Genomic DNA, 21335 nt, shown 5'->3' with positions numbered 1-21335 from the left:
ATCAAACCGGTACGTACATGTTACCAAAAGCATACGCATTGCCTCCGGGGCTCTTAATGGGCCGCAATTGCCTCGCAGGTCCTCCACCGCCGCCACCACCACCACCTCCTCCCGGTGGTTCTCTTGCTGGCATGCGCTGCGCACCTGGCGGGGCGCCGGCAGGCGGTCGGTCGTCATATCCACCCATCCTCGTATCTGGACCTCGCTGTGCTGGAGGTTGTTGTTGTGGGGGTCGTCCGTAGCCGTCGTTGCGCTGAGGTGGACGGGGTGAGTTTCCAGGCAGACCTGGAACCCGGTCTCGATTGAACATGTTTTTGTATATGGTAGGAGTTCTGCTGCTACGTGTCGTACTAGAAGGCAACAGCGATGGGGTTTGTAGTAGGCAACAGTGATGGAGGTGTTGTGGAAGGCAATAGCAACAGACGTGTCCGGAGAATCGTAAGCGTCGATAGCCTACCGAATAGAATAAAGAGTGGATATGAAGCCGTTGTTGTATCAAGCCTGTTTCTAGTTGCGCATCCTCTTGGTGCCCGAGCAGCTACGAGGTTCAAGCTTGGGCCGAGCCACAGTGGACCAGCCACATGTGAGCCCCACCATGACCGCGGGTGGCTCAGCCCTAAACAATGCACTACCCAAATTTGGAAATCTACGAGTACTACTGACTAGTACTACTACTACTGAGTCTATCTCCAGCCCGAACTGATCTTTAATTGAGCATGCAGGCTATGTTTTTCCTATAGGGAGACTGTGTTGGGGCAATGAGAAACTTTGGTTGTAGTGGAGTAGAACCAGGTTGACTTGTTCGCTACCATGAAGCTCATCTGGACACATTGAACTGCGCAGGCCGCCTGGGGCATACAAAATACTTGACATGCTAGTAAAAAAAAAGGCCACTGTAGTCGCCATTATCCAAACTGTCGAGTATGTTGCGCATCATTTCCTAATGCGCACTACATCACATTCTTTTCTGCTACAATCACCTCACTCCAGGGCTGTTACTCACATGCAGCAGGTGCCTCTCTCACTTGCGTCGCACAGAGCAAACGGCTATCGCCATGGTACGTGCACCTGGTAGATTGATCTAGTAGCGCAGTCCCTTCACAAGCTTTCTCTCACACAGCTCTAACACTGACCCGGAATACACAAGGACACGGGATAGAATCTCACTGTACACAGTCCCCCGATCTTCCCACACTTGGGTCAAGGGCCCACCCTTCGTCACCCAATACTCACAAACATGGCCGGTCTATCATCGCTGTTGCGCGAAAGCGGTCGCAGCTCCAAACCCCACGACCCAAACGCTAAATCTTTCCTCACACTACCGGCCGAGTTGCGAAACCGGATCTATGACCTCTTGTTCGAATCCAAGGAGCGTATGCGCGTCATCTTCAGCAAAACACACAAGTCAGAAGATGAGATTACCGGTACTCATTTTCGTAGCAAGACAGGATCTGCGGTAGCGTTATTCTCTACCTATAAGAAGATCCTAAAAGAAGCGGCTCCAGTACTCTACACGAGAAACACTTTCATCCTAAGTCAAGAGAAAGCTCCCATGCTCAGGATCGGATCCCATAAAAAGGTTGGTGCCGTGGGACCTTTCCAAACATGGATCAGTACCATCGGTTCAAACGCTCAGCTGCTCCGCCATGTTACACTTGACGTGTACGCAACTTGCTATGACGAGAACTACTTCTACCCCAGATGGTCGGGACAGATAGATGAGACAGGTGTGCTGGATGTGTTGGGAATATTGCAGGTGCTCTGGAGCGCCGATCTTACGCTAGAAATGAGCTTCATCGTCGCCACATGCCTGTCGGATTCCAGCTGGGACCGAAGTTACAACGTAGCTGCCATGACGCGCAACTTCCACGCTCTACGAGACGACCAATTGAATCTTCGGAGATATCTTCCGTTATTAGATGCCGTACATCTCAATCTCAATGGATCTGGTGGGCTGATTCTGTGGTATACAAGTGCCAACCATGCCTCTGAAGACAAGTATCCTCAGATATGGCATGAGCCGACATACACGAGCAAAATTGTATCAGGTGACGATGATGCGAACCGGCTGAGTATTATTGAGAGAAAAAGTCCGATGACACTCATGGGACTTCCTCATTATCTTTTAACAAAGATTTGGAGCGACGTCATCCTCCCCCCCGAGGGTATTACCGTCGACCTTGATACCGAAACTCACTTCAAAAACGAGGCGACGTACACAAATCGACGCTTATACAAGGAGTGGCGGGGCCTCTTCTTGAACCTAAACCCCTTGACGGCTAAGATGACTACTTCTACGGTACGCAGTGACTTCTCGAATTTTACAAAGCTTCGTCAACTACTCCGGACTGCTTTCAGTTCTACCAATTCCACGTATACCGACTCCACTCTTCAGCTGCAGGCTGGATTTGAGATGATACTAGACTTCAGACTCGGGCAATTGGCAGCACTTGAAGACCTGCGTGTCAGCGTGCTGATTCTTGTCTTGGAGTCATGCCATGTTCCGGCTAATTCAACGATCAGAATACGTTTGTGGCGACTCGATTCAGTCTATGTGACTGATCAAGTGGTCATCGGCCTTGAGCAGCTGCGTCGCAAAGTCGTGGCAGCCTTAGAAGAATTTGTGAAGTCTGATACTCACAAAGCGGCGCCAGAGATATGGATCAACGCAGACGGACAGGTTGTAGAAGTTGTCGAAAAGCCAGCTCCGAATCGAGAAGACCCGTTGATGCCGATGCCAGAAATGGCGTCGCAAGTGGTGCGCTCTGGAAACGGGCTATATCAGCTTCTGGATGCACATCCAAGAGACTTTCGTGCCTGGCGAGATAATCGTACAGCGAACCACATAGGGTGTGGCTTTGAGAATTGTGATCAATTCTTCCCTTTCCATCACTCTGCCACAGAGACTCTTCGGTACATAGCCACGACTCTCAACGAACCTTCAGAAAATTCGTAAGTACTTCTGGAACTGTATTTGAGGGTCTACCTAACAGTTCGAAAGACTACGCAGAAGACCCCCCATGATTTGCGTATGCGGCATTAGATATTGCGAGTACAAACGATATTCTACCTACGAACTGGGGGCTCAGGTATGAACGAACGGCTAGACGATAACGTGCTTTGATTTCCCCTATCAGAGCTGTCACAGCGTCGTGATGATCTCATGGTAGATGGTGCTTGAAGATGTTTGAGAGGGTGTTTTGAGATGTTCACTATGTGGCCGAAGGTCCGACAGAGTATGGGCTGACTGGTATGGATTTGCGAAGAATATGTATAGAGCCATTGGAATGTGCTCTCTCAAAGCATTCAAGGTAGATGAGTGATATCAAAATTCAGGAAGCAATGATAAAACGATCACTTTGTCTCATTCCGCTCACTCTCTTCTACTCCCAGCAAAACTACGGATCAATATTAGTGACATTTATCGTGGTCACGTCCTCTGCCGGCAGAGACTCTACTTCAATTGTCTGCCGATTGGATTGGTCCGGTAGTCAGCCAGTTCACTATCGATTTCCAGCAACTGCATGATACCATTCCAAAAGCCTTGATGGATGTCTTTCACCACGGGAAGCATAGAGTGGCCCCTGAAGTATTAATCGATGATAATTACAAGTTCCAATCTTTGGTAGAGGCTTTGCATCAAAGGTTTGAAATGAAATACTTGACATACTAGTGTACAAAGGCCATTGATTGTAGACGCCACAGATATGCGTACCAAGTGCTCACATACACTATCAAGCATTTCATATTACCCAGATGCGGTTAAAGCTGAATCCTTTATCAGAGTCATTAAATTACAACTATTACAACTGTTACAACGAGAGTCATCGCAACACAACAAGACCTTAGTAACCATTCAGCAACCGCGGTACTCATGTAGAGTTAAACCGTACTATTAGACATAAGCCAACAGCAATTCAAGGTCATCGAAAACCTCTGGATCAACCATCTTATTCATCTGGCGCGAAACCAAGCAGGTGAAGTTGAAGTGGTGTGATGTGGTACGTGAAGACCGGGGCCAGAAGTGTACTGGTAGTGCGGCCCGCGCGTGGTTCGCTGAGGGATGACGCGAGTCCGAGCTTCATCCATGTCTCCAACGCGAACGTCGGCGCATCCATTCATATCTACACGACGATCCACTCGCTGAAATCGAGCGAATCGAGCTTATTCCTATGGATGCAGCATGAACGAAGAGGATGACTACGAGAATGGCGGCAGTAATTGCATCCCGTGCATCCGACACAGCTCCATAGCTAACCGCGACGTGCAGGCTCCGGCGAGGAGGAGGAGCAGGAAGAGGGCGATGCCATGGATGTAGACGAAGAGGAGGGCGACGATGACCAAGACGACGGTGACAACGACGATGACGACGCAGAAGGGGATAATGACAATGACGACGACGATCAGGACCAAGATCAGGACCAGGACGAAGCCGACAGCCCTTCGCAGCGGCCGCGCAACAGTATTTCAAACGGTGGCGCATCTGGACAAGCGGATGGAAACCCCTCTGTTACCCTCACTTCCCCCAGCCCACGAGCGGGGGCCTCGGGCGTTTTGGGCAATCTACCCTTCCACCCCAGTGTACGGCAAGAGGCCTTGAACGCGCCCTTCTACGACATCATACCGACCATCGCGGCACCGCATAGTACCTCGATCAACGCGATTACAGCAACCCCGGATATGCGATGGGTCTTCAGTGGAGGTGCAGACGGATATATTCGGAAATTCAATTGGGTAGATACGGCTAACGGGAAGCTTGCTCTGACTGTAGCCCAGCGACATCCGTTTGTGGACTCGGTCACAAAGGCTGGCGTCTTGCTCTCATACTGGGAGAATGAAGACACTGCAGGAGGGTCAGAGACTTTGTCCCCCGTCTATTCACTTGCAGTACACCACCAAGCGCTGTGGCTGCTGTCGGGTCTGGACTCGGGCGGTATAAATCTACAATCCGTGCGCCACCAGGAAGGGACACGGATACACACGCTCAAGAACCACACCTCGGCTGTTTCGGTCTTGACCTTGTCGCAGGATGAGACGTCTGTACTGAGTGGCAGCTGGGATAAGACTATCAACGACTGGGACCTGAATACTGGACAAGTCAAAAGGAAGTTTGAAACTAGCGGTAGTCAGATCTCCGCTATCGAACAGCGACCGCTATCTACACTACCCATACCACAAGATACGGAAACCCTTCCTCAAGCCAACGGAACCTTTTCCTCAAACAACTCCGCGCGGCCCCGGGCCAACGGCAGTCTTCCGAACGGCCTCGACACAAAGCCAGCAGCGCAAAAGGACGAGGGTGCTGAAGATGCTCAAGGTTCTCCGGATGACTCGCTATTTGGAGACAAGGACCAGGACTCTTTATTCGGCGATGGCCAGGAAAATAATCTCTCAGCAACAATGCCTTCATTCGGAGACGACGACGACGAGTTCTCAAGAGCCATCGCAAACGGCATACAGCAGGCGGACGAAGACGCCAACGTCGATCTAGACATGATGGACATGGGCGGCCCAGTTCAGGAGCCCCAAGAAGCGGCCAACGAAGTACTGAAGGAGCCTCCGGCTGCTGCTGAAGCACAGCCGGCAACGAACGGAACCGCAGAGTCGCAACCCAATGGCACCGCTAATGGCCTGCCACACGCAGAGGACATCGAAAAGCCTATCAACACAGTAAGTCAGACTGAGCAACCAGCTTCGTCCGAAACAACCTTCATGGACGCCTCGATCGACGGCACACTACGTATCTGGGACCGCCGACAACCAAACCCCGTTGCGCGTATAACACCCCCGCGCAACACCCCGCCTTGGTGTATGAACGCCTGCTGGTCGCCAGATGGCAACTTCATCTACGCGGGTAGGAGGAACGGTACCGTGGACGAGTACAGTCTACACAAGAGTCTACGGGAACCAAGACGAACATTCAGGTTCCCCAGCGTCAGCGGTGCCGTAAGTGCCGTGCGAGCAATGCCTAATGGCAGACACCTAGTCTGGTACGTACTTCCTGTTTTTACTCCGATCAATCATTTTACCAAACGCTAACACTGCTACCAGCGCCTCATACGACATTTTGCGCATGTACGATCTCTCACATGACGACGGCGGAACCAAAGTAGGCGCTGCTGCTACCCCCTTCCTCATCGTTCCTGGTCATCGAACGGGTGTCATTTCTCAGCTTTACCTCGACCCCACGTGCAACTTTATGATCTCGACAGGTGGGAACAGAGGATGGGAGGGCGCTTCTACAGAGGTGATGCTCGGCTACGAGATTGGTATTGGATCTTAGCTTTATTCCGGTTACTATACCCAAGGTCTGTGGCGTTTGTTTCTGGGGAATTCTTCTTGAAAAAGTAGGGCGACCAGGCGTATACGGCGAGGAGGGGTACCTTACCCATGGCTTTACAGTTTACCTCCACACGGATCCGCATGCAATAGGAAAAAAGCAAACAGTTTGTGCATGGCACTGTACATCAGATGGGGCATCTATGCAAGTGAGCCTTGCCACGTTTCTTTGGGCCAGAGGATTTGCCACTGGGGGACTGAAAACACGCGGCACACACACACATCCGCCCAAGTCACGAGTCCTTTGCGGAGAACGAACACGAAGTCCGCCTGTCTGATCAGCTCAAGCGCCTACCACCTGCATTGGAACATGTTCTTTCTGAGCACAACGGCGGGAGCGGATTCACGCATGGGCGCCAAGTGTGGGAATATGACGTAGTCGGTGAGAGCCTCATGACTACCCGACAGAGGGTTGGCCGAGAAGTTTTTCTGTTGGGCAGACACGCGCGCGCATCGCATATAGTACTCGAAGGATTACTCGGTCCGTGGGTAGGTCAGGGCAGGGCACGGCAGGGTAGACATGTCCGTGGCCGCGGGGCACGGCACGGCGTTGTGTGAAGGTGAAGGGGGAGAGGGGTTCTAAATCCGGACTTCCCTGATGTGCACTGCACTGCACTGCAACTGCACCCCGCCATGACCCTCTCTTCCTCACCATCGGACCAAGATCTTGCGTCGCACACACGCGTTGATCCATCTTCCGGCGGTCCCGTTGCGACATCGGCAACCAGTTATTCTCGGTGTTTGGTGGAGAGGACCAGGTACCGTTACCTTGCCATGCGTGGTTACTATACCCGCTCGTCGTAATGTAGATTAGGTACCATACATAGCGGTGAGCGCCTCATCTGCAAGCGCCCCTCACCCGTCTGGGCCAATGACAACACGTCCGTAGTTTGCACATACAGTAGGAGTGGGGAGTACTTGTAAACTTGTACCTAGTCCTTGTTGAAAATAAAGCGTCATAAAAGGTCCGATGGGTACAAAGTGTGGACCGAGGCTTACCCGACAGGACGACAATTTGTTTCGAAACAGTTGAGCGGACCAAGAAACTGTCGGAAAGAGCCCTGAGCCCCACCCCACTTTGCTCGCCCATGGTGTTTTTTTTCTGGTAGAGATGAAGGACGCTGCAAGGTGACGGTTTGGGGAATCCTTGCAGCGAGGAGCTAGCTGTAGCTCCCGCAGCGCGGGGCGCGTCGATCGTGAATGAAAGGATGCGCAAAGGGCGGTGTAGGGCGGTGAAAGCCTGAAGGAGGAGATTGATGATGCCATGCGCATGTTGAAAGTGATGATGTATTGTACAGTTGGGCAAGACGAGAAAACGAGGGGTGTGAATAGTGGTATAACGCAAATATGCGGCTCCTTCACAAAAGTTACGGGGATTGTTGGTCGGGTGAACCTGGCAAAAACTGGATTGGTCAATTGAGGCGTAGGTAGAAGACGCCATAGTCCAAGATGATTTGGTAAGCCGGGATTTCCCCACTAGGATTTAAACACATTCTTGAAAGTCGTAGTCCACCTGATGCGGTAGCCGCACCCGAAGCAGTTAAGAGAGCTTAACCCGTGGACGGGGGGGGGGGGGCGAGTCATGCAGATGTCGTTAGTAGATGGCATTGTCATTCCAAGGAAGACATTTGGCATTTTTTTTTGTTCACGGGCATGCCGCACAAATGCCATGTCGGAGCTGACACAAGCGCCGTTCGTGAGAGAATCAGCTGTGCTTTCACGATCGCGATTCTTTGCATAGCGTGGTGTTTAGCTGCGGCTAGTATCTGTCCACAGTCCTGGTCGATGTGGCTGTCGCGCATGTCTACTCGACGGGAAATATGTTAGTGATAAATCTCGGCATCGACGAGGATTCGTTCAGGTGCTCACCGTTCAAAGCTGCAAGGCGATGCCGAAGCGTCCAAGGGCTGTCTGTTAAGATGCATAGCTGAGGGTCGTATTTTTGAGCAGCGCCTCTTTTGGTCGTCGTCTAAGCGAAGCGGACAGGCTACTGCTACTGTCTGGGAAATCCGGAACGAGGGTTAGTCGTCAGGCGGCATCAGGGGTCCAGGTGACACTGCAGTGGGTGAGATGGTGTTCAGATCCTTAGTCAGATTAGTATTGAGCCACAAACCTTAATTGTGGCGCGCTGGGGGAACGGCGATACCAGGGCTCCACCATGGCAGACGACGACGACGAGGAAAAAAAGATACGAGCAGGACCGTGCTGGTTTGGGTAGAAGGGAGTGTAGTAGATGACGTAGTGTTTGCACGTACCCCACGCTTGCTAAGAGGCCGGCAAGGCCGTGGCGCCGCAAGCGGCCTGATTATTCCAAAAGAATTGGGCCGTGACGAAGCCGAGTGGTGTTAAATCCTGGAAGGGGTGGGAAAAAAATGTTTCTACATATCGCCAGGCGAGTGGAGCCAAGTTGGATATGCCGCGATATCCCAGATTGTCACATCATACGGCAGTTTTAGGCCAGGGAACAGGCCAAACCTCCTTACGTCTCCGGCATCACGGCGAGGGGCAATTGTCACGATGATAGCTTGACAGGTCAAATATGGAGTTTGGTGCATTGGGAGCCGCATCAGCTGAAACCAGTGCCAGGCTGAAACCTGCTCTATGATAGCTTGATATTTCCATTGCAAGAGTACCGCCATGGTGGAAGGTGTGGTTACGGGGCCGGCTGCAGGCACCAAACGAATGTTCACGCCGTCAAAGGTTCGTCACGCTCATGATAGGACGCGTATTGGGATTCATCAGCCGTCAGCTTGCGCGCGAGACACAAGCGACGGATGTGCGAGCAGCAGATGGTGTGTGGCAGGTCCCAAAGCGGCAAGTCTGAATGAGGCTGAGTGGAGAGGTTGTGATGGAGGACATGGTAGATATGGTGGTGGTGATGGCGTCGTGTGTGATCGGCCCCGCACTTAGCGCTACATCGTGACCTTCGGTCCTTTTGAGACTCCACACCAGCCCACCAAACCCACTTGTCGTCGTCTTCTCTCGCGGCGCTTTGCTGCAATTTGCACGATCGCGCTGTTCAGTCTGTGGCCATAGTTTGGCAGTTAGCGGGCCTGCATCGATCGACAGTCCTGCATTAACGGCCGTCTGGTCCGCAACATCTAGTGGCCAATGCGCGCGTGCAGCCTGCAGGTCATCCTTCACCGCGATGGTGTGCCGCCAACCGTCTCATGTGGTCAGTCAGCCACCTCTCTCTGCCTGTCACTCATTCCTCAGCGCCCTGGAATCCTTGCCTGTTTTGTCCACGCTGCACTAAGCTTCTCCTCCACAGTGCGAGCTAATGCATCTGTAGGCCTATGCACTGCACATGCAGGGCACCTCTTGCGGCGCCATCGAGCGCCTACGAACATAAGTACCCAGGGAATCCTCCAGAATATACGTTCCCTATCCGGATATCTCGACGGGCTCTCTCAACTGCCTCATACTAACACTCGCAAAGTGACTTCGTCTCTTGCTGCAAAAAGCATCCCAGGCAGCAATCACATTGTCTCATCCCTAATCCCCCTTGTCACTGCGCCCTCCTGTGACTCTTCCGAAAGGCGTGCCTCCAAGTCACGCATATTTGTCCTGATTGCGCCACCCAACTGGCCCAGCTACAAAAGCACCCCTTTCTCCCTGTTTGTGAACTCTCGTCACCGAGTGTTCGCAAGCTGTTCCTACGAGAACGACCGGCCGAGAGCCGGGAAAGAGCATCATTTTTGGTCACATTTGCTTCGTGAGGGTCGAGTCGAGTTGCAAAGGCGCACTACCTGTCCGACGCTCTTCACTACGTCGAACAATCAAGGATCTCGTCTTGATCATGCCTTCCTACCTACGAAACCCCCACCGCGCCTACTCCTTTCCACCATGGATCGAAGCCGCTGAGAACGAAGCAAGCCAGCTTCCTGATATCGACGAGGACCCCTTTGCTCACTTCATCACGCCCATCTCAGAGGCAGAGGACCCGTACGAGCTTGCTCTCAGTGCAGGCATCGACGGCGACGAAGGCCCACGCACCACAAAGGCCTCCAAGTTCAAGTCCAACGTCGCCAACAAGTGGGCGCGATATGTCAGGCACAACCACGGCCAGCTCCACACCCAGTACCATGCGCCCACCATCTACGAGGAGGACGAGGAGGATGACGAGTCTTTCATGGGTCTCGATGACGAACGCCTAAACGACACGCCCCATGTTGTGTCTCAGCTTAGCCCATCGAAGAACTCCATCAACGAGACTCACCGCGGTCGTGCACAGGATCTTGCAGCACGCAAGCAGCAGAACCGTCGCCGTTACTCACGCACGCTTTCTGGCCATCGCCATTCGTGGCGAGAACCCAGCCCGGATCTCTTCACTGTGGATGAGTCCGAGGAAGAAGAACTCCCCGTGCTTCGGCGCCCCAAAACTAGGAAGCCCAAGGAAGGCGCGGAGCGCCGGAGGTCTTCGACTAGGTCAAAGTCAAGAGCAAGGGTAGACGTGGCGGAGAAATCGAGATTGTGAAGAGTCCCTTGTTCGCCTAGGGTATGGCGACATCAAAACCAAGACTTTGGATACGACAACATCGCAGCATTTGCATTGGTAGAGTGGAGGCTTGCTACCGTTGAGCGTTTTCGCATTGCATGGCGTTTTGGCTTTTTTTTTATTACTTTTGCGCACACAGCATCGTTTGGCGTTTTTGGTATACCATGGGCTTGCATATTTTTAGGGGATTTTGCATTGGGCGGCGTTTCTTGGAGGTGAGCATTTACACTCTGTTCAGATTTTCCGTTTCAGATTTCCAGATTGCGGCGGGTGCATCGGATCGAGATAGCAGATAACAACCAACGCGTAATACTTCAAGCATTCACACATCGAACGAAGCGCTCTTCGGTTCTTCTGTGCATGGTGCTTTCCCACCAACCAAAAGGCCCCGTGTCCACGAAACCTTTTCCATGCCACCCTCTTCGGATATCTCTCGTCTTTCAAGCCTGGGTAGACTGTCCACGCACACGCACCACTCCCCACATCAAACCCCACTACTGCACACTAGCACACAAGTGCGCGGTACCGTGACCTCACGACGCATACCCACGATAGACCTTCTACCCCTCCATCCAACACATCCCAGCCTCCTTGCGCGCTTACCGCTCCTAACCCCAAAACCAACAACGATTGTCGCTGTGGGGGGCAAAGGGCGATACGACACCGTGCAGTATTCCACAGTCGCAGACAAAGAGAAGACGTGCAGATCCGATGTATCGCTACCCTAACCAGGACGCCTCACGATCCCAGTGCAACGATCGCGATTTGCGATTTGCGTGCCTCGTTTTACTCTACGCAGCTGGCCACATGCAGCGAAAAGGCCATGCAGCCGCATAACTCTGCTGCAAGCCCATGCCCATGTGTGCGAATAAGCCCACCACACGCACACTCTCACACATGTATGGCCGGCATAGCAATACCACCCAATCACAGCCGTATGCACGAGTGGAAATTTCGAGAAACAGACTTTCTCTGCGTATTGTCGCGGTTTAACCTTTGCGCGAGGCCATGCGATGAACGGGACGGGTTGGTTGGTTGGTTGGTTGGTTGGTTAATTGTTGGTGATATGTACGTATATGCAAAGAGATAAGAAGATTATCTCTGACCTGGCCTGACCTAACCTGACCGCTTGTCCACAATGAGAACATGTACCACATGTCATGTCCACCATCTTCTCCGGAAGACCCTGCATTTTTTTGCTCTTGAGGGTCTTCCTTTCGGGTGGCGATCTCTGTTTTTTTCTTGGGCTTGTTCACATCAATGTTCCGAGAAGGGTAGTGCGTGATCAAGTTAGACTGTGCGGGGACTGGTCCGGCAAAGTTGACGACCTTGGTGGAGGTAGTCAGTTGGTGGGGGGTACCCAGTGCTACGACGAGAAGGCGTCTGTGATGGCGGAGTTTTTTTCTCGTTACGATGGCCGTGGCGGGGCTGGCGCATGTTGCTTTCGTCCAGTTATGAGGGTTTGAGGCTCAGAAAGACGGGCCGATCTTGTGTGGTGCTGTTACACTGCAGCTACGAATGTCATTGGTGGTTGGAGGCAAGAGAGGCGAGGAATTTAGGATTATTTTTCCGAAAGACGTAAATGCACGTGCGGTGCTGCTTGTGTAAGTGATTACTTTTTACTTTTGATCACTTAGATAGGATCTGCCCTGCCCTGCCCTGCGAAGATCCACGACTCAGTTGTACGACACCTGGCAGAAGGTTAAAAGGATTTACTTATTTTAATATAATGTCGTGCATGGCGCGGCAGCCGCAGGGCTTGCTCAGCGACGCAGGGCAAACGGAAGTGAGGAGACTCTCGGAATACCGGCACAGAGATCTGCTGGTTGAAGGCTACGGTTCTCTTCTAGACGCATTAGCTTAGCTAGAGATGTTAATGTGGATACAGCGAGTCCTTAGTTAATCAACTGCCACCTCGCGCGGTAGAAGGGGAAGGCAGACCGGACGGAAAGTTAAGTTGCCGCATCTCTAGGACAGATTGGCGTGAGCTGTTGGCACAAGAATCCAAAGGGAACATGCCTACAAGACCAAAAGGCGAAGATAGCCGGACATATGCGCCTAAGTCTGGGATAGAGGGAACATCCTTACTTACAACTTGTTCCCGAAGGACTAGCTATTTAGGCCATTTCAAGGTTGTATAATGTTAGTAGCAGGCGCTGATTGGTGCCACACCTCACGCGTCAGATGACGTCGGTGTCTGTTGACGCGACTTCTCAAACACCTCCTACAGTACTGTACCTTGTATACCGTAGTACTACACCACCACCCTAACACGACTACAACGGATCCCCGCTCGCTACCTCGACAGTACCAAAGAACATGCCGCGCCTAGACGAAACCACACAGCAAACGCTACGCGATGCCGAACAAGGCATCCGGCGCACCACAGCCAGCGCCTGGGAAAGCTTCAGCAACTTTGCCCTACGCGACAATGTACTCGAGGTAGCCGTTGGTCTGATGTAAACAAAACTGCTCCTCCTACACCACACCTCAACACGAAAAACCCAACCGCACCAAGCTCCCCGTGGTAATACCGATTCAAGAACTAATACATCCCCCTTTCCCCAAACAGCCTCGCCTCCTCCTTCACCGCCTGCGCCAACGCCCTAGTCAGCGACATAATCCTTCCGATAATCTCGCTCCTCCCCTTCCTCAGCCGAACCCTCGACACAAAATTCGTGCTCCTGCGTCACGGGCCCAACTCCAACTCTACAATCTCCGCCGGCTACAACACGCCCGCACAAGCCGTCGACGACGGTGCCGTGGTGCTTGCGTACGGTCATTTCCTTGATAAGATTGTCAGGTTTGCCATTGTTGCGCTGGCGCTGTGGGTTATTGCGAATGTGTATGGGAGGTTCAGTGGGGATAGCATTGTGAAGAGGCAGGTCAAGTGTAAGTTTTGTAGAATGTATATCAGTGAGAAGGCAAGGAGGTGTGTGAATTGTACTAGTTGGGTCGATGGAAGGGAGGATAGATAGGGTGGACGAGGGAGTTGGGTGGTAGGGGATTGTTGGCGTGTGCGTTTTCCTGACTGCTTGGATATGAGTACACACAACCTTGCGGTGGATCTTGTAGATTCATTCTATCCCTAAGATAACTACGTCGAAAAAAAGTCTTATTTTTTTTTCTGGTGGTTGGTAGTTTTTCAGTACTCTTGGTGTAAAGTTAACATGGCGACGTTTTATGGTCTGTATGGTCAACGGCATTCAAACGGCACCCCTCACTCTAAAGCCTATACTATGTTCAAGTTCCCGATGTTGGAAAAGATCGACCTAAGCGGCAATGATGTCCTCGATGTTACCGCTTCAACAGCTGAAGAAGAGGGAATGACAGATCCGACGTTACCATCTCCATCATCTGCGCATCCAACAACATCCTACCCAGCCTCCTCGCAAAACAAGCATCCCATCCCTTCATCATCACAAATACCATAGGGATTCATATACACACACTGAGACACTTCGCCCCTGTCCTTCACATAGATCACCGATCCTATCAGCCGAACACACCCGCCACACGAGAAATACCATGAATTATCAAATCAACTTCCAAGGTTGTTGTACCTGATCTACCGGGGCACTGTACTCTGAGAACGCCACCGGAGTGGTAGCGTGATCGTTTTCCCGCGGACACCGAAGGGGCGAGATGGCTAGGTCATGTGATGGTTAAGTTCGGTTTCCATAAAGGCTCAGTTCGCCGAAGTGAACGCCACAGAACCGTAGTGCATGAGCTTTTATGGACGGGGTAACCTTGCTTGAGCCTCGCCGAGCTAATGTCAGTGTTTAAGGAGGGAGAGACTGTCGTGGATTTAGCTTTCGGTGTGGAATGAGTGAGGAGTGTGAGGAGTGAGAAGAATGGAATGGAAGCTATCCGACTACCATGGGGTGAAGAGACAGAGACGGAGACAGGATGAAAATAGAAGCAGGCGCAGTGCAGTGGCAAAAGATACGAGAATAGAGTGTTCACTGTTCACTATCACTATAGCTAGGCCGACTCTTCTCATTATTCCGTCTAGGGTACCGCTACCACGGAGAAAGAAAAAGAGGGTTTGTGAACTAAGGTTATCGATAGCTTCGTCGTCTCATCCATATCTACGTCTGACAAATCAGAGCATTAAAGGTGCCTGTCCTATACCCCCATGCGCCGGTTTGTTTTGCAGCAGGGCAAGTGGCAAACACACACAGTGTGTGGAGTAGAACGAACTTGCGTTTGGTGTAGCGCTTTTCTCACTAGGTCAACCGAGTAGAAGTGTGATAGCATCCACACCATCCACGCGTCCCCATCACTTCCCAACAAAGTGCGGTCGCAACAAAAGTCAAAGTAAATGGCCAGCTGACACCCGTAAGGTGTGTGATGAGGATTATAGCGGGGAACCCTGGTTTGCACACACTAACGCCGCAAGCAGCCTAGTCTGCGTAGCCTCAACGAGACAGACATCCGACAACCGGAAAACAGGGACAGGGCGACTAAGGCACGCGGGAGAGCAGCGTGATTGCCTCCGGGTTAATTTAATGCTCATTCGCTCTTGTCTCGTGGAGGCTATGTTGATTGTTTCTAAGCTCTAGCTTCTAGTTTTCCAGAAACTGGGCTACGAATTGTGCGACCTCCGAGGGCCTCTCCACCATGGGTAAGTGTCCCGCGCCGTCGATGACCTTGAGTTCAACACCAGTACCTAGTTTGTCTGCCATGTTTTCCTTCATAGTCTTTGGTAGGACGCCGTCGCCGGCGCCAACTAAGAACGCGCCTTTGCCCTTGTACCCGGCCATCTTGTCGCGGATGTCGTACTGATGCAGTGCTTTGACCGAGTCACGGAAGCCAGCTAGAGAGTTTGTCTTGACCATGTCTTTGACACGTTGGATCTTCTTTGCTAGTTCGGCATTGTCGTATGACTCCTTGACGAACCACCTGCGTACTGTGATTTCGGCAAGGTCTTCGCCGACAATGGGCTCGCCTGATGAAGCTTTTAGTCCTTCTTTCTCGGCCATTTGAACACGCTCGTTCCAAGCATTGGCGTTGGAGGGGGGCGCGAAGGCATTTGTGTCGCAGCCGATGAATGCGGAGATGCGGTCTGGATACGAGAGGCCTGCGTTGAGTGCTGTGGCGCCTCCAAGAGAAACGCCGACTATTGATGCCTTTTTCACACGAAGAGCATCGAGGAGAGCGATTACATCCTGCGTAAGGACGTCGAGGTTGACTGGTGATGTAGACTCTGATGGAAGAGTGTTGCGTCCGCGGGTGCTGTATCGTAGGACGCGGTACTTGTTGTTTGTAAATTTGAAAAAGTGTGTCAGAAATTCATCCCAAATGCCATAGTCCACCAATATGCTGTTTGAAAGAAGCAATAGCGGCGCATTAGGATCACTTGAGCCCTCAAGACGGTACGGGAGTTGGATTCCATCTTTCGTTGTGATGAAGCTTTCGATCACTGGTCGCTGCTCGGGTGTGGTATGCGCTGGGTATGTCTTTACCAGTCCTTCCGAAAACTCTACGGGTACCGTGTCCTTGTTGGCAAGGCTCTGCAGGTCGCGCTGTGCAGCTCCAAAAGTGTAGTACAAATCGTATACTCGTCTCTTCCTCTCTTTGACGACATTCTTGTATATCTTGTCGCACCACTCTGTCGTAGTCGCAGCGACAAACTCTGGTCCTCCTAGCCCGTTCTGAGGTGCGTATTCGTGTAGCGCAAGGAATTCCTTCTCCGTCTTGTGCCCGCTTTCGAGATCCAGGTACGAGGTGACAAATCTCCTGGTCCTTCTCCATCCCGGCACCTTTTGGAGGAGTGGCACATGCTCCTCCTCATACCACTTCTTCAGTTCCTCCTCTTTATCCGCGCCGTCCTGTAGTGCAAAACTAACGGCAATCATGACGTTCTTCTCGCCCTCGTTCTCTACCTTTTGCAGGTCCTTGAAATCACCGCCTTTCCACTCCTTGAGCAAGTCATAAGATCTCCTGTCGACAAATATCTGCTTCATGGTATCTCTCTCCCTTTGCGACTGCACTGGTGCGCTACGGAGCTTCATGTACGGTTCTCTGGTCAGCCATTCAAGTTCGTCAAAGTCGTAGATGGCCATCCATTCTGGCTTGTCTTTGGTTCCGGCACTGTTTTCGAGGTCCGTCGCGCGGTAGCGGAAGCCATTGTTGCAAAATGGGAGACGGAGGCGGTTAGGACCGTGTTCGTTCTGGTACCTTTGGGGGAAGAGTGTTAGGTGAGAACGCGAGGAGGCAAGAATCCGACTGTGGAAGGGTCAACTTACCAATCGTGAAACTGTGCATCTGATAAGCCCTCTTTGGGCTGCATAGTCACATACAAAATGCCCGGTGTTGATTTCGCGGCCATGATGGGAGGAGTGGGGTAGCTAGACTTCACTTTGGGGAATATCTGAGAAGCAGCAACAGTGGATGGATTTCGACAGAAGATTGAATTGTTAAGATTTGCGGATGTAACTATGCTACTCTAATCCTCTTGTGCGAACCATGATGAGGTTGGGGTGAACAAGCTCCCCGATGACATCTGCCGACCGGCACTAGTTCGGGCGAGAAGTCCCCCCCCCCCCCCACACTGCCCCTCCATGCTCCGAGGCTGAACATAGATCCGCCACCCACCACCAGTTCGGGACATGAAGGTAATGTTTGAAACGCATGTCGGATGCACTTTCTTTTTCGGGCTTATCAATTGATAGAGCATCTGCATAGCTGCAATTAGTTCACATCCCTCTGTTTGAGTATACGTTTGTATCACATTCTCTATTCTCTATTTGTCCATGTCAAACTAATCGTACCATATGGCATTCATTCCAAACCCCTTTTCACCAATCTCTAATCTCGCGACTCTCGCAAGAAACTCATCGTGCCACCTGTATATCTCAACCCCACCCTTCTCATCATCGGTAAGCGCAAGCCACTCGTCCGACCAAGGACAGGGTGACACAGCGTTTGAGTGCCCACCGGAAGTTGGTGTAGGATTGAGGCAGATTTGTCGCTCAATTGCACCGGATGGCGCAATCTTGAAAGCAGCAATATATCCGGTGAGGTCGAACGAGTTGGATCTCGACGTCGCGAACAGGTATTGCGAGGACTTGGTCAGGAAACAAACGTCGGATCGGTACATGGTGGTCGCATTGGGGATTCCTGAAATATTCAATTAGCACAAGAACAATCAAACGGAGGTGAACGCTTACCAGGTGGTATCAATGGGTACGTCTTGTGGGTGTAGATTGGCAACTTTGTCTGCGGATCGATGACGTATTCGCACAAGCGATTGCCCCCCTCCATCAGAGCATACAGGTAGTTGCCGGAAGGGTGCATCTCTACCCATCTCGGATGGTCCTTTGGAGCAGGCGCTTCAGTGAAGCCTACTGTTTCCAGCTTGCCTTCCTCATCAGTCTTCTTGTGACACCATACTCGGTTTGCCCACATATCTGCGCTGTAGAGATAGGACTCGGAGGGGTCAAAGACCATACCGTGGATTGCCGTCTTTTCGCAGTATTCGAAGTTTTGGATGTTCTCCTTGATATGGCCAGAGGAGTTGACCGAGAAGACATTCCCGTAACCAGCATAGTCGTAGAAAGGATTGCAGTACACGTTGTACGGAGGTTTCTTGCTGGGAAGGAGGAATATGGCGCGTGTCTTCGTGTCGGCGTCGTTGGCTTTGGCTATGAAGCTTGTCAGTGGTGACACGGCGTAAGCATGTGGTATCGCGTACGGTGCCCGCCTATGGAAAAGCTTCCAGTGTGTACAATCTCGCTCGGGCTCTTGACCTCATGCGAACTCCATTTCTTCATGGATGCGCCATAGATGTTCTTCCTTTGGTGCTGCGTTCCTGGTCATCAGCCGTTGTTGACCGCATTGGTTCGTGAGTTGCGCGCATACGTCAAAAGCCATCCAACTGATGGGCTCATCTTCAGGAATTACCGTCTTCTTCACCAGCTCCAGCTTCAATGTTTCATCGTCGAATGCGACGGTGATTATTACACCTGGCGGCGTCCAGGTGCCGATCATAAGATGATGTTTGACCATGATGGTGGTTGTTTCCTTTCACACGATGCACTTTCTTCAAATCAGGGTGCGTCGTAGGAAAAGTACTTGGACCGACAATGTCTGCCGGAGCTCTATCCTTGACTTCATAATTTGGACCGTCGCGTCGCGTTGGCACACCTCCGGGGTCTATCCCGAAGGCGGGGCATTAGTGCTGATGGCGCTAAGTTCGCGCGCAGGAAAAGTGCCGGTTAAGACTTCATCCACATCAGCTTCCTTCCCATTCGCCAATCCTCTGCTGTCAGGGCGGGGCATCCATCGCAACATTCGGCACTGTCGCTCCCTGCACCATAACACGTTTGAGAAGCGGCGTAGCATGCCGCACACGGATCCGACATGGACATATCGCCTGAGCGCGGCTAGAGGGTCGGCCATTGCTAACGGTGCTGGTGCGGTTGGGTACGGCTGGCCAGACTGAAGAGCTATTTAATAAACCCCTCGTGCCCCAGGTAGCATCTGACTACACAGCATTTACCTTTGACATCTCTCGATACCCCTTTTGCCTTGTTTCCAAACATTCAAGATGAACCCCAACACACAGCAAGCCCCAAACGTGCAGGAGAATGGCTCCCACCGCTTCGATCCCAACTTCACTGACGCCGTCATCAATGCTATTGGACCCAATGTGCCAGACAGGACGCGTTTTGTCATGAGCAGCCTCATCAGGCATCTCCATGACTTTATCCGCGAAGTTGAGTTGACCAACGACGAGTGGTTTGAGGGTGTACGATTTGTAAACTCCATCGGCAAGACAACCACTGCTACGAGAAACGAGGCACATCGTATCTCCGATGTTCTCGGCGTAGAATCGTAAGATGGCCATTGTTTTTTCCCTGCATGTCTGCTAATCACACTATAGATTGGTCGACGAGATCGCACACAAGCACATCAACGAGTCTGGCGAGACACCTACCTCATCCACAATTCTCGGTCCCTTCTGGTCGCCTCACTCCCCATTCCGCGAGCTCGGCGACACCATCATCCGCAACGAACATCCCGAAGGCCAAACCACTCTTATGCACGGTGTAGTCAGGGACCTTGATACCAAAAAGGGCATCCCCAACGCAGTCATCGACATCTGGCAGGCGAGCGCGAACGGAAAGTACGATTTCCAGGATCCTGAGAACCAGGAGCCAAACAACTTGAGGGGAAAGTTCACTACAAATGAGAAGGGCGAGTACTGGTACTACTGCTACAAGCCCACGGCGTACTCACTGCCTACCGATGGTACGTCAAACATCTAATCTTACCACATGAATACAACTAACATCAAGCAGGCGCCGCTGGCCAACTCTTCAAGACGCTCGACCGTCACCCATTCCGTCCCGCCCACATCCATCTTATGGTTTCAGCGGACAACTACAAGCCTTTGATCACCCAACTCTACCCCCGTGATGACCAATGGGTTACCAACGACACAGTCTTCGCGGTCAAGGACGACTTGTTGCTGGACTTCAAGCCGAGCAACGACCCCAAGGCGAAGCTTGACTTGGAATACAACGTCACTTTGGCTCCATCAGGAAAGAAGACCAGCAGATTGGAGGGTATTCCCAGGCTACCTAACGTGTTTGATGAGCAAAGCAGGCTGTAGATGGTTTCTTTTTGGTCAAAATATTTATAGCGAGATTTTCAAAACTACTTCGAATTCTTGAGTTGAAAATGATGATTACTTGTGATACCTCCAATCAAACCAATGATGTGATACCAACCGGCAAGTATATCCGTCCCAGTTCCGCAAAACAGGTATATATAGCCCCTCTGCCCAGCTTCCCAGACATCAATGTTCTCCCACCTACGTCTGCCAAGTTCAATTCTAAGAAACACCACGTCCCACTCCCGCCCCTTCACATCCATCAGCATATCTAAAATGCGTGTTCCCTATGCTCCAAGTGTGCCTGTAAATGAAGAAGATGTTGAAATCTACCAACGCATCGCTGAGCGACGCAAGCCCCGTCCTCTCATCCCCCTCGATCTCGCCCTACTGCACAGCCCCGCCGTAGCAGACGGCTGGAACAGCTTCATCGGAGCGATTCGCACGAAGACCAATCTATCTCCCAACCTCAAAGAGCTGGCCATCAGCCGCATTGCCGTTCTCAACCATGCAGTTCACGAATGGGACATTCACGCTGCCCTTGCACTCAAAGCAGGCGTCTCCAAGGAGGTGCTACAGACAATTTTCGAACTACCCGTCACTCGGCACGGGATGGTAGAGAGGGAGGGATTGCTGGGATTTAGCAAGGAGGAGTATGCGGTCATGGTTTACACGGATCAGATGACTGTTGGAGTGCAGGTTGAAGAGCAGGTTATGGACATGGTCAAAGGGGTGCTGAGAGATGATAGTTTGGTCGTGGAGTTGACTGCGACGATTGCGGCGTACAATGCTGTGAGTAGGTTTTTGGTAGCACTGGATGTGGGTGAGTGTAATGGGAGGCGTATGAAGAAGGTTGAAGAGTTGTGAGCCCTATGT

The 21335-nt window shown here is 51.8% G+C and overlaps 8 protein-coding genes across 8 annotated transcripts; 5 read left to right on the top strand and 3 right to left on the bottom strand.

Annotated features, from left to right (window-relative positions):
- Window positions 1-1237: 1237 nt before the first annotated feature.
- PtrM4_028460 (WD40 repeat protein) lies at window positions 1238-6283 on the top strand (the record flags this gene model as incomplete). Its single annotated transcript, XM_066103813.1, has 3 exons — window positions 1238-2758; window positions 4450-5990; window positions 6052-6283. The coding sequence occupies 3 exons, from the start codon at window positions 1238-1240 to the stop codon at window positions 6281-6283; spliced, it is 3294 nt and encodes a 1097-aa protein (XP_065966015.1).
- A 3855-nt stretch (window positions 6284-10138) lies between these two features.
- PtrM4_028450 (uncharacterized protein) lies at window positions 10139-10816 on the top strand (the record flags this gene model as incomplete). The annotated part of the gene is made up of 2 exons (XM_066103812.1): window positions 10139-10419; window positions 10528-10816. The coding sequence occupies 2 exons, from the start codon at window positions 10139-10141 to the stop codon at window positions 10814-10816; spliced, it is 570 nt and encodes a 189-aa protein (XP_065966014.1).
- A 2340-nt stretch (window positions 10817-13156) lies between these two features.
- PtrM4_028440 (uncharacterized protein) lies at window positions 13157-13777 on the top strand (the record flags this gene model as incomplete). The annotated part of the gene is made up of 3 exons (XM_066103811.1): window positions 13157-13296; window positions 13410-13729; window positions 13770-13777. 3 exons carry the CDS (start codon window positions 13157-13159, stop codon window positions 13775-13777), a joined length of 468 nt encoding a protein of 155 aa, XP_065966013.1.
- Window positions 13778-15405: 1628 nt separating this feature from the next.
- Window positions 15406-17171, bottom strand: PtrM4_028430 (MhpC, hydrolase or acyltransferase (alpha-beta hydrolase superfamily); the record flags this gene model as incomplete). Its single annotated transcript, XM_066103810.1, has 2 exons — window positions 15406-17020; window positions 17089-17171. The coding sequence occupies 2 exons, from the start codon at window positions 17169-17171 to the stop codon at window positions 15406-15408; spliced, it is 1698 nt and encodes a 565-aa protein (XP_065966012.1).
- A 432-nt stretch (window positions 17172-17603) lies between these two features.
- On the bottom strand, window positions 17604-17942 carry PtrM4_028420 (uncharacterized protein; the record flags this gene model as incomplete). The annotated part of the gene is made up of 1 exon (XM_066103809.1): window positions 17604-17942. One exon carries the CDS (start codon window positions 17940-17942, stop codon window positions 17604-17606), a length of 339 nt encoding a protein of 112 aa, XP_065966011.1.
- A 29-nt stretch (window positions 17943-17971) lies between these two features.
- PtrM4_028410 (uncharacterized protein) lies at window positions 17972-18850 on the bottom strand (the record flags this gene model as incomplete). The annotated part of the gene is made up of 3 exons (XM_001932543.2): window positions 17972-18486; window positions 18537-18645; window positions 18704-18850. 3 exons carry the CDS (start codon window positions 18848-18850, stop codon window positions 17972-17974), a joined length of 771 nt encoding a protein of 256 aa, XP_001932578.2.
- A 541-nt stretch (window positions 18851-19391) lies between these two features.
- On the top strand, window positions 19392-20459 carry PtrM4_028400 (PcaH, Protocatechuate 3,4-dioxygenase beta subunit; the record flags this gene model as incomplete). Its single annotated transcript, XM_001932542.2, has 3 exons — window positions 19392-19678; window positions 19728-20095; window positions 20146-20459. 3 exons carry the CDS (start codon window positions 19392-19394, stop codon window positions 20457-20459), a joined length of 969 nt encoding a protein of 322 aa, XP_001932577.1.
- A 276-nt stretch (window positions 20460-20735) lies between these two features.
- On the top strand, window positions 20736-21326 carry PtrM4_028390 (carboxymuconolactone decarboxylase; the record flags this gene model as incomplete). Its single annotated transcript, XM_001932541.1, has 1 exon — window positions 20736-21326. One exon carries the CDS (start codon window positions 20736-20738, stop codon window positions 21324-21326), a length of 591 nt encoding a protein of 196 aa, XP_001932576.1.
- Window positions 21327-21335: the final 9 nt, after the last annotated feature.

Source organism: Pyrenophora tritici-repentis, chromosome 1 (assembly GCF_003171515.1).
Source record: "Pyrenophora tritici-repentis strain M4 chromosome 1, whole genome shotgun sequence".
Taxonomy (NCBI): domain Eukaryota; kingdom Fungi; phylum Ascomycota; class Dothideomycetes; order Pleosporales; family Pleosporaceae; genus Pyrenophora; species Pyrenophora tritici-repentis.
Note: the sequence above shows the minus strand (reverse complement) of the source record. Positions and strands in the feature narration are given on the sequence as shown.